Source organism: Mytilus californianus, unplaced genomic scaffold (genome assembly GCF_021869535.1).
Source record: "Mytilus californianus isolate M0D057914Y unplaced genomic scaffold, xbMytCali1.0.p SCAF_5, whole genome shotgun sequence".
Lineage (NCBI taxonomy): Eukaryota > Metazoa > Mollusca > Bivalvia > Mytilida > Mytilidae > Mytilus > Mytilus californianus.
Genome location: NW_026262701.1, coordinates 51,755,912 through 51,769,221, shown reverse-complemented (window position 1 = coordinate 51,769,221; position 13,310 = coordinate 51,755,912). Strand labels below are relative to the sequence as shown.

The following is a 13,310-nucleotide window of genomic DNA, read 5'->3' as shown; positions in this document are numbered from 1 at the left end:
AAGTCATCATAACCTACTTATATTTATATAGTTCAACAATGCCAATGCTGGTATGGATTACGTGCATGTGCGTTATACAATATGTCATTTTTCATTGTGCCATCTGCAAAATAGTATGTTGCTGTTAGCGAAAGCTTATTTGTGGGACTTCATTTACAGAATCCATGTTATACATTGACTTATAACGATTCCCTAAATAACCGAGATCTATATAGTGACTCGGTAGAAAATTGTTACTCTATATCAAGATATATACATGCAAGAATGACAAAAGCCATAAACACACTGATACAATTCAATTAAGGTGGCTGGGGCGTCTTAATTAAAACTGATAGAATTTTTTAATAATTTGTCATAATGAAGTTTTTATCATGCTTTTTTCAAAAATATAATAAAAAGTATGGGTCACCGGACTTTTTCTCACGCTACAGATTGTGCAAAATCGTCAGATTTTGTATAGATTATGCATGGAAAATCAAATTGTGTGTGATAAAAAGAAAACTACATGATAGAATTTTAAGATAAAATGTGAGAAGATAGCTCTTATAACATGCTTTCAGATAAGAAAAAGAAAAAATGGGGTCATCGAACTTGTTTTCTTGCTACAGATTAAAATAGGTAAATTCACAACACTTTCTATTATAAAAATTACTTTATCTGAGTTATCTCCCCTTATTTGGAAAAGTTGAAAAAAAATTAATCAAACACAAATCAGGTATTTTTTAAAAAAATTACAGCCGTAATTATGATAAAACCCACAATTTTCTATATTTACATCAAAAGTCTTACACATGAATTACATACTACTCTCAAAATTTGCACATTTCATCAAAGATCTAGACCAACGTTATCTGCTATTTCAAAAGCCCAAAATGGAGGAAGACTCCCGAGCCACCTTAATAAGATATACAGGGATATCAGAGGAACAATATGTATAGTAATTTTTAAAAAATGATGTTGTATGATAGGTAAAATAATTATGTAAAATACGATCGAATTTATACCAGAATCAAAGTTTTATATCAATTTTTTAGAAGGATTGAAACTCATACACAAGACAATTCAATAATGATACTTTATTTCATCAACCACATAATTACGTGTACAAGAGTATACACGAATAAAACAACACAAATGCACAATTTTTGAAAAAGTTCTAATACCGTCAAGTATAATTGTTGATTCACGTTTTTCAGTTATAATTTGTAAATCAGTATTTCGTTATTAATTTCTGATTTTGTAAAAATCAGCTGGAAATGGTTTGATCGATTCATCAGATCGTCAAGAACCACATAAACAACAAGCATAAAGACAAAATACACAAAGTAGCCATCTTAGATTACTCGTCGTTACTGAAAGCTAGATCAAAGACAATAACAAAAAAAAACAAAAAAAACAAAAAAAAACAACAACATAGAAAATAGGAATCGTGGGACTTTTGTCAGATTTCTCTATGACATATTATTTTACAAAAGAATGAAAGAACGTCTTTAATGCAAACTAGTTCAAAGTCAACTCTAAGTAATAGATAAAACCCAGAATGGAAAAACCTTGTCTTTTAATTACACGAAACTGGGCTATGAACTAGCTTTTAGTAAGTACATGTTAGTAATTAATATTTCGTCATTTTCTTAGCTTTCCTTGTCCTTAGCATGTATGATATTATTGATTAAGTCATTTTCAACTGGTGTTTACATGTTGTACTGGTCCAGTGTGTGGTGGAGACGGGGTTGGGGATTGGAGCACTTGCACACATGCTTCAACTCGCCAAATTGTGTCTACCTCAAGCCAATAATATGATGTTCAGTGGCTGTCTATGATAACTGTGCTCAATATTAATTCATTAAATGAGGCCGATGGTTATCTCTTTTGAACTGTTTCACATTTTTGTATACCGGGATCTTTTATAGCTTACTATACAGTATTGCTTTTGCTCGTTTGTTTTGTTATTTTTCTGATTGACAATTTTAGCATAACCAGTATAATACTTTCTCCTTAATACTTTCATATTACGGAGATATTGAAGTAAATGAAAAAAAAAAAAAAAAAAAAAAAATAGAATACCACCAGAATATAAATACAATGTAAAATGAACAATTTAAGAATTAACCATAACACTGGTTGATTGTGTGACTGCGTTACAAATTACATTTTATTATGATCATTATAGAAACGCAAATCATAAAACCTGAATATTTCAGTCGAAAACAGGAATATTCTTGTCGATGACAAATGTTACTTAGAAATAAATAACCATGAATAAATAGTACAAACAGCAGAAAACAAACAAATAAGATAAACCAATAATAATTTAGACATTACACTAAAAACTCCAAAGAAACACCGAGAGACACCAAGCGCCCCAGACGGGTGAACAGAACTTGCTTATAATCCATAGATTGTTAACCTACTCACTAAAAAACTTTGTGTCAGATAAAAATAAAGGAACAAAGAAAAAGTCAACTAAAATCGGCTTTGCAGTGAACAAGTCCCGTGGAGAACGTGATGAAAACAAAAGATGAACGAAAACAGATTACAAAACAATTTGAGGTGTTTTGAAAGAGTTTTTAGCACAGGGGAAGCATTACTGCGATTATACGTATAAGATACCGTCTTCTGTGCGTTTACCTGATGGCTTTGACTTTTTTCTTGGTTTGTATTTCGACACCGGACACAATGGACAGCCAGAAATACAATTTTATTTAGTGTATGCAGATATTATATGCATGTACTTGACAACAGTGTATTGAAACCCTCCATCATTTTTGTATAGGGATACACCGTACCTATATAACCTTTTTTATATATACAATATATTTAGTTTTGTTTCATTGATTCATTGTTTCGTTGCTTTTTCATGAATAACATGCAAACACCGATATTAGATCATATAAGTATGCCCATCTATTAATAACTATTGAAATTGGTATGATCAGAATAACTTGCATGATCTTAGTTACTTACAGTTATATGTAACCTTGGCTTATTCATTCAGAAACTGAGAACAAAACACATATTCATATTCTACCAAAACAGTTATCTTAATAAGTACAATTGTAAAGCAATTTCAACATATCTTCAGTGAGCCTTTTGCATCATATAACAATACAAAGATCAATATTTATTTTCTGGAATCAGATTATTGTCGCCAGCTTAGTAATCGTTTTATGAGGGTTCAAAAGTGAAGCATTTGTCGTATTTCGCTAAACAATCAATACGAATGACGATGCAGGCTAAGGATTTATTCCTGTTCATTCTTAAAACAATTGAAGCTTAATGTCGATTGGCAAATATTTTATCCATATTCAGGACGATTACACATTAACAATAAACACAATTGCCAGTTTGGTAGGTTCTTCATGATAGGTCGACCGGGGAGAAGGGCGGGAAATTTGGACTACCACAGCAAAAATTTACAGCAGTCTTAAAGCAGGTTAACTTTAGACATATGAGTTAGTTAAGTACGCTTAGAAACAAAATCCCCCCCCCCCCCCCCCACCTAAACCCATGCACCGTTATTATTTTCCTTTTTTCACTTATACTCATTAAACTTAAACTTATAATATATCTGGATATTTTGTCATTTTGCACTAACTCTTGTATCTCTTGTATATTGCCAATCTCTAGATATCATATGCATTTTGGTGTTGTTAAGTTGCTGTCTTTTTGCCATATAACCAGCATTTTTTTTTATATTCCTATCTTATCATATAATTTAGGCCATTCCCAGACTCAATTTTACGACATAACAATAATGCCATGGGGAAAATTTCAAAGGATATTATTAGTCGTCGAGATCGTCACTGTTGTTGCTATAATGGTTTTTACGTACTATTTGTTTAAGAGAGAATAATTATAAAAATCAATTCACTAAATACTTTCATGATAGCTGCAATGTTTTCAAGTTGATGTCGGTGTCTAAACATTGCCTCAGAGGTCATTCTGGTGATAAATATTTCTGTCAATATACAACTGGGGCGAAAACTACTTGACAAATTTGTAAATCGCGTGCTTTTAGCGTGTCCTTGTATAACTGCTTGATGATAAATGGCTCCAATTAGCCAACAGTTTTTCTGTTCATCATTTCAGCATAGCATTTATTCGTTTTTAACTTTTAAATATTTATACGAATTATCAGTGACATATATTGCAAGAAGAGATTAGCATGTAACTAGTAATCTTCGAAGAAGATAGGGACGCACATTACATTTTTCAACATTTCAGCATTTGACACACATGCACCGAAAGTACTCTGATGTCATACATCTTAACGCTGCTTTCAAATGTTAAACAACATTGTTCTTAGATAGTCCAATTATCTTTAATGATATTCGCTTAAGGAAATGGAAACTCCGGTTGGAAGCTATCGTTCATTTTTAATTGACTTTTTGATAATATGTTTTTAACTTTACGCTAATATTTGACTTTTGTAATATGCATATAACATGTAATCTTTCAGTTCTATATGGTAATTACAATCAATTCAAGACAAATAGTTCGTGAAACAATCAGTGGAGTTCATATAAAAAAATGAATGTGCAACTAAGCGGTACATGCATGTTTTGAATATCAAAAATCAACATAATTATGCATTTGCAGCTAACATATTGCACTAACTTGACCTTTGCATTAGCCATTTGAAAACTAATCATGACATTCTTTCACGCTACACGTCTCGCCGTTTTCATGTTTAAGATACATTTTTTTCAAATTGCTTATTTGCATTTCCACTTTGGGTTTCCTATAACAACGATTAATTGGCCTATTTGTATGTTTTAACAAATGGGACTTATCCCGCGATTTGTATTAATGATGAGCAATGAAATGCTTGTCCTTCGGAGCACAATGGTCCGTCGATTTTTGGTAATGTGCGTTTTTTTAAAATTTTTAAGGTCTTATTTGTATCGATTGAGTGTCCTATTTGTAATTTTTTACAAAATGTGACTTATCACGCGATTTGTACGTGTCTTACACCACACGTCGGATGCCGCTAATGAGCAAGGAAATGTCTGTCCTTCGGAGCACAATGGTTCGTCGATTTTTTGTAATGTGCGTGATTTTAGATATTAGGGGTTATGTATAATGTAATGAGGCCTCTTTTTGTTTGTCTTTTTCTCTTTTATCTTAGCTTTTTACCATTTATGTTTGTCCCTTTGTTAGGTTGATTGTTGCTGAATGACCAGTGGCAAATATTCAATACATGTTCATTAAAACCCTTTGTTAGACCTGTGGTAACAATTAGCCTCCCCTCATATTTTTACTTTTAAAAACTTTGAAAACCCCCATTTGTATTTAACTACTGTTGTACTTCTACATTAATGACTCTCTAGACTTTTAACCTTTAACGCTGCTAATAAAAATAATAATCCAGAATTTCTCTTCAGCGAATTCAGAGATTACTATACATTTATTTTATGGACATCATGACGAGCAGCTGTATTATATCTTTGCTTGTTAATTTTCTAATTACAACGACTGACTGTTAAACAAGATTTCCGTCTTGTCAGATCAAGGTTGACATTTTGATTCTGCATCGATTCCAAGATCGAGCTTAGCTTTTTATAGGTCGGAGTCAGATAAATAAGGACATTTTGCTGTAAGTTTGCATTCTGATGGAAATAGACCTAATGAAATTAACATATTTATTATCCCACGCATGGAAGATACTGATACGCTTGTGTTTATGTCAGTTCTCATTATTAATTATATAGTTCGGGATTCATTGTAACGATGCTACGTCACCATTTTGATCTCCTGACAAGTTTAAACCAGATGAAAAACCAAACATTAAATTGAAAATGTATTAATGAGCATGTTCTCGATATAACAATTCGTCTATTTCGTACTTTTGCAGCATTTAATTGATAGAAATTTAACTTTTTATTTTGTTTTTCGTCGTTAAATCGTCGTTGTGCATATCTTCATGAAGCTGTCGGAACTCATTCATTCTATTCTATGTTTTCAGAATATCCTTAACTACTTGTACATCAGTTTTAAATGCTTTAAAACTGCAATTTAGTTTAAATCTACATTGTTCTACGATAAATTATTAACGCAAAAATTAAATTTGTTACTGTAATTCAAAGCTAAGATTATGTTGTAAAGCGCACTTGGTCGTCGCAACCCTGTGTCTCTTCGAATTTGAAATACAATATAACAATAAGCTCTTTAATTACAAAAAAACCCTAACACAGTGGAGACATATTGGTCAGAGTAGATATTTGATACCGTGCTGGTTTTACAAAACAAAACAAAATCATGTTTCTCAGACTTTTGGATTGAAAAAATATATATAAAACTTGGGAGATTGTAATATTAAATTATTGGAGTCATATATTCTATAATGGATATATTAATAATACCTTGCCTGAAAAATCAAAAGTTAGAGAGGAAAAAAAGATATGAGGGATGATGTACATGTATTGTGAAATATGAGAATAAAATATTTGCTGTGTAGAGTTCAAATGAGATGCTAAATGAAACATTTAGATTATGGAATTTCCATGCATTTGTCACATTTTTGCCTTTATAATTCCGAAAGAAGGATAATTCAAATATAAAAATGCCGTAATCCAATGCAGTATAATTTATTTATTTTTTTTATTAATGAACGTCTACTTCCAATAATGCTTCACCGTCGACCCCCATCTCCTGCTGATTGACTGTTGATTCCAAAGGTATCATCAGCTTGGAAATGAATGTTTCGAATTTGTTTAGTACACGTACTTTTCAAAACTTGAAACTTATTTTTTTTAATTTATTTTACAAATGTTGCAAACACGTCAAGTAGAGTTGACCTGGAATGGTTGTTTGCTCGTAAGAATTACTTATGATCCATAAACGATTTCATTTGAGACTGACATGTACACATCTTGTATAAAAATTTTCTTTTCATGTTAAAGCACAGAAGGTTCATTGTTTTCAGAAAAGATTTGGCATCAGCTTTGTCTTAGATTAAGTATCAATGAAATACTATTATTGCAAAAATCTATTACATGTAATTTTCTATCTATTTATATTCAATTATCGCATAATGACGATTTTTTTAAAACATCGTGTAATGCAAATGCAAAAAAAGATTGAGTTACAATTTTACTTTTTTTATTTTATAACCTTTTTAAAACGCAGACATCAACTGGGAATTCCTAATATGATACACTTAATTGTATATACTTGAGACAAATATTTGTCAGAGAGTACAAGATGGCCAGACAAATGTTCAAAATTACATTACTAAATAAGACTGAGAACACTTAATGTAATATCAAGAAATGTTAATCCTATAGGAACAGCTTACTCTCAGTGCAATAGATGACTGAACCTATTTAATCATATAAACTCAAATAACGAGACAAGTAATTAGTTTGTTGCTTTGTCCAGTATGTAAATTTGGGATTTCAGTGTATTTTTAGATAATTTCTGTGGTGCGTCATCTTGGGTTTAGTTTTGAAAACAACCTGTCACATGCAGATTCAGTTAGGAATCCCTTTGCAAATCGACCACGTAATCTTCTTCCCTTTGATAATTCATACACCATTTTCAGAAACATGAAGTTATGTTACAAAAGTTCCTGTAGTGAATCTGATATTATTTTTTCCAATGTTGCACTTTGACTGTTGAAAGTTACCTTAAATTTATATTTACATTGAATTTACTTTTATCACATTTCTTTCTACAATTACATTTCTGTATTTTAAATCTTCAATTATGGGTATATTTTTTCTTTTCAATGGCAATGCTTACACGTATTTGCTCATTAGTGAACCCTAGTTAATGAACAGCTCGTTTAATTACGAGAAGATGTGTCATATACATTCACCAGTCTATTTTTGTTTCAATACTATATTACATTTTACTTTGAATCGTTACTAAAATTCTAAAAAGTCATCTAAGCGAAACATTATACTTTACCTAGTTGAAAGAGTTAATGTGAAGGCTCTTTAATCTACAATATTTTCAAAATTAAATCTTAAATAAAAGTTTTTATGAAAATTAAACAAAGCGTATGTCCAAACTCTAGTTTAAACTTTTAATGTACTATTCGGGTGGCGGTTATAACTGATCTCTGAACTGTTCAAGACTTTGGTTAAGATTATGCATTTAGAAGAAACGTCTGAATATTTTTACTCAAATGTTTAGTGAACACTCACTATCTTTTTATAAAACATTTAAAGGTTGTCTATTCTCATTTAAATGATTTAGCCATATAGAATTCGTTGTACAAAACCTCGAAATGAAAATATGACGTGTTCAAACAGGTAATTCCTGACCATTATAATTCCCAAATCGACTTTCCAGTGTCTTGGAATGGGGTTTCAGTATTTCATTTGACAGTGGTTTTTATCACTAAAGCTTTAACAAATCTGGGTGTGTTTATTTTGAATAAGATAAATATAAGAAATGCCTGTTAGGAATATGACAGTTGTATTAAATTCGTTTGATGTATTTGAGCTTTTGATTTTGCCATTTGATAAGGGACTTTCTTTTAGAATTTCCCTGGAGTTCAGTATTTTTTTTATTTTACTTTTTTCTTTCAGCTTTCCATATTGGAAGAGGAATTTATCTATGCTGCAGAATTTGGGGACATTCCAACCGTTCAAAAAATAATTGATGAGAACCAATCATTCAATGTCGATTACCACGATATAATAGGGCGCACTCCATTACGTCTGGCAGTGGGAAATGAACACCGAGAGGTAAAACAGTTTAAATCACAACACTGAAACCTCAAGAGTGACATTTCAATTTACCGAAGCAGTATAAAATTAAATACTTCCTGAAATAAAGATTTCTAATTTGCAAAAAAGAATTTCTGTGAACTACAACGTAGTAATATCGATCTCCCTCAAATTATGTATTATGTAGTAGATATTGTCTTTAACGAGAATCAATTTCCAGTTTCCGGGCATTGTTTCAAAATAAATTGTTATGTTTAATTTGACATAACTGTTATGATACAACACATAAGTATTCCGCTGTGGGATTTTGCTGATTTATCAGATGTTATGCATAGGAAGCTGAAATCAGAGCCTTGAAGATTTGTAAGAGATTTCGACGCACGAAAGAAGAGAGTGGCGGCAGAGAAGTGACACATGTCTACTTGTCGAAAATTAACTTAAACATACCGTAAATGTCTTCCAAAAAGTAAAACAAAAGGTGAACAAGGCGTACAAATTACAATTAACAAAACCGAGTTTAACCATGCTTTTTTTTATATATTGGAATAACAATCTGCTGTATAACCCTCTCAGCTATGCGTTGGTTAAGTACAATGTATCTCCATACTGACCATTAAAAAATCGCATTTTAAAACAAATTATGATAAAAACGATTGTTAAGGATGTTTGATCCTCTGTTTCAAAATAAGAAGCTTTTAAACGACTGTTTTAAATTCATAGTATATAATTAACGAAATTAAAAGAGCACAAAAAAATGAAGGGTCCGTGTCCTTGTTTTAGAGTTACAAACCATTGAAAATTTGTGGGGACATGCTTCTCTCTAGACTTTTCATACATGTTGCATTGGCAGCTTTTTTTCTTTAAAAAAACTATGAAAACTTACAAGGATTTTATAAGATTTTTGAAAGTTGATTTTTAAACTATCTGTAAAAAAGTATGAAAAGGTGCTAGCGGGAAAACTTTTTTAAGGCACTAAACAGATGAATCTAGAGGGTTCCGAATATCTGACAAAAAGTCAAAAACAAGAGTAGCGAACATCGTTAAACTTAATGATTAATCATTGACGTCTAAGATGTTATGGGATATTTCTGAGTTAAAAAAGATTAGCAAAGAATTCTGGATTAAACTTTTAGTTTTTTCTATGTACATGTACACGTAGCTAAAACTTCAAAAACATAAATATTTTTGTAATTTTCTGATTACCTAAGTATGATAAAATCTGACCAACTTTGTGCATAATCTTTGATCATTTTTAATTTCATTCTTTTTCTTATATATCGAAGTCTCTATGATAAGTTTTAATATCTTATGGTTTTAAAACAAACATAATTTTAGTAAATATATCATTATCATTTCAAAATGCTGTGTACATTTAGCAAAGAAAATAAAGGATAACACTTCAATGAGACAGCAACTATGATAGCCACAAAACACGCAATCCAATTCGCCATTTCAGAATCTAATGCATTCTGGGTAATATTTTCAAGAGCGTGAACAAAAACGTTGTGATTGGTAAAAAGTACTTTAACTTAATAATGCAAATTCACCCAATGACGTAACGTTATTTTCATTTTGATGTACGAACAATGAGATTACCCATAGTCCTCTAGATTCTAAAATGGCGAATTCCAAATCCAGTTGAAATTGAACCATTAAATCTAAATCCACGTGTTGTGAGAGTGTCACTATCGTCTTTCCAAAAAGGAAAAAAAGATGGTCAGATACTTTTATTTTTCCTTTTTTATTTATCAAAAGCCTATCTGGCCTGGCCAACTATGAGTTGGCCTTACTTTGGTGTCGTCTTGTGGCTTTTGAATTTCATTTGGCTAACATTTTGTAATTGCAATCTCTCTGACGTTTACCTTCATCTATTGTATTCTTATTAGAACAAAAAAATATGGTTTGATTTAGGTATATGGATATTTCGAGGAGACTCATTTAAATCCTAAACAGAATAGAACATGACAAAATCATATTCAACTATACAAATCTAATTTGTCTAAAAGTGGGTAATAAAGAAAAATCAAAACTGTTGTCTGACTCACAGAAAAACACAAAAACACTATCAATGCTTGTTAAACTTGAGACATAAATTGAGAGATGTATTTTCCCGTGACGCAATACTCGCTGATACTAATCAAAGGATGGAATATTGAAAAGCAAAAATACTAACCATTAGATAAATTGTTTCATTTATGAACAATTCTAAGAGATATGTAGACATAAAAATGTTCTCTTTTAGATGCTTATTATCGATGATTTGGCGATAAAAACTCCCATCATCCAAATCATTAAATGATATTTAACGCTTTTTTCCTGTTGTTTTAGGTTGTAGAGCTACTTTTAGATCGTTCAAACATCGCAAATATACATGAAGCATTGCTACAAGCAATTAGTGCTGGCCATGAACAAATAGCTGAAACCATATTGAAACATCCGAAATACATCGACGTTAAAAGGGAAAATAAACGTTTTGGTGAAACAGACTACTTTTTTAACACAACAAGTGAAGATTCACCATTTTCTGCAGATATTACTCCTTTAATTTTAGCTTCAGAACGAAATCAATTTGAAATTATTCAGTTATTGCTTCTTAGAGGCGACACAATTAATAAACCACACCACTATTACTGTAACTGTCAGGAGTGCAGCAACAAATTACAATTTGATCAGCTGAGACTTGCCAAAACAAGATTAAATGCATACAAAGGACTCGCTAGCGGTGCTTATATATCCTTATCCAGCAAGGATCCAATTTTAACAGCATTTGAATTAGCGAGAGAACTCAGACGAGTGGCTAAAGTTGAAAAGTATTACAAGGTAAAATTTAAAACAAATTTTTCAGAATAATTGAAGGTAATTTCAGTTCACATGTTCTTAATTAAGGTTTTAAATGAACATTTACACAGATATGCAAACACATTTTGTCGTTGTTGCTGAGTATGAACTTCTAGCAAAGGTCAACATCTAGAACATAAAATTTAACTTTGACCTAAAGCTCAATTTCAAGGTCAAAGATCTTATATCAATAGAACCCAGGTCTATAATATGTGTGGTTGAGGTTTAGTTCTACCAAACAGTTTTTTCATAGTAATATTTAAGGGGAGAAAAACTCCAGACCTATAATAGTCATTGGACCACTTCAACCCCAATGTACTGGCGTATTGTCATGTCGCACTTACAACTATCCTAAACTTCATGTTTATAACTTTTACGGTTTCTGAGGATTGACGATAGCTAGCAAAGTTAAACATTTTTTAGATGACCTTTACTATTGACCTTGACCTCAATTTCCTGCGTATTGACCATAGACCTCATATTAACAGCCTCTACTCTGTAAGACCTACGGTTTATGAGTTACCCGAACATACCTCTCATGTCAAACACAAAAAGGGAAATAACTCTTATTACATGTAACCGGACCGCTGGAGTCCAAATGTAACATGTCATCCCGAGGAAAAATTTTAAGCGGTAACTTTGGTGCTTTCTGAGAAAGAGCGAGATCAAGTATATTGACAAAACTCCAATATGGAAAAGTGTTCGGTTAAAAAGATTGAGTTTCAAAATAGCAAGAACATTTCGATACCACATACTAAATATCTTATCGACGTGTTGCAAAACAAAAGCTACATTTCAGGAACAAAAGTGGCGGGAGAAAAACATTTTAATCAGAACAAAATCAAAAGATCTTTCAACGGAAAGGTGGAAAGATTTAATGTCCACCTCTAGATATATAATTAAAATATGCTTTTGAAAGTATGATTATGATATTGGATTTTTGTTGAATTGAAGTAAAGCATATCTTTTCTTGAAATCACAGTAAATCACAATTAAATAAATCAAGAACAGTATCAAGCGTTAGGGCAAAAAAGTGAAACCAAACAAACAACAAACACACCAATTAAAGCTATTTAAAGTTTTTAATTTTAATTCTTATCATTTGACTATAAAAATGCTCTTTTCTCATTGGATAGAAACAAAGGGTAACTTCTTTGATGAAACAGTATAATCACCGCGGAAAAAATCGGGAGAGGTTACCGTTAATATAAGATTTGGAACAGCTAACGTGTACATAAATAGTTTTTTCCCCGGGTAACGTCATGCACATTCTAGTTTATCTTCTTCTTTTTTTTCGATGTCAATACTTTCAGGTAAATTTTATTGAATATTTCAACTAATAAAACTTTGCAATTGACAACACAGATACAATATTTAGTATAAAATCTAGAAGCAGTAAAATTCTCAGGCAAATACTAAAAAATCGGAGATGGATAAAAAAGTAATAATAATAATTAAAAACAATTGTTAACTTTTGATGATGTTGATCAAATATTTTATCAACCCCAGATATATAATATTCACTGAGGCCACTTTATTATTCAATATATAAATTAATAATGCTTATGATTTGAATTGACAGTATTTGTCCTTAAAAGTTTTGTCTTTGTTGTAAACCATTATTTCTTGAACATCATACTTTATATTACTGTCTATGTTGTCATCTTTTACAGTAATCGAATTGGGTGTGTACTGATTGAAATTCAAAGCAGGGTAACTTGGTTTGTTTATTAGCTCAAATTCGCTTTGAACTAAAGTACACTTAGGTGGACATCTTGTGTTTTGTTAAGGTTT

The 13,310-nt window shown here is 31.3% G+C and overlaps 1 protein-coding gene across 1 annotated transcript in view; it reads left to right on the top strand.

Moving 5' to 3' along the window:
• LOC127702471 (short transient receptor potential channel 7-like) overlaps positions 1 to 13,310 on the top strand; it is a 72,689-nt gene that overhangs the window by 35,994 nt on the left and 23,385 nt on the right. The window contains exons 3-4 of the mRNA XM_052206679.1: positions 8,538 to 8,696; positions 11,007 to 11,498. Coding sequence (XP_052062639.1) covers positions 8,538 to 8,696; positions 11,007 to 11,498 — 651 coding nt within the window. The remainder of the gene's footprint in view (positions 1 to 8,537; positions 8,697 to 11,006; positions 11,499 to 13,310) is intronic.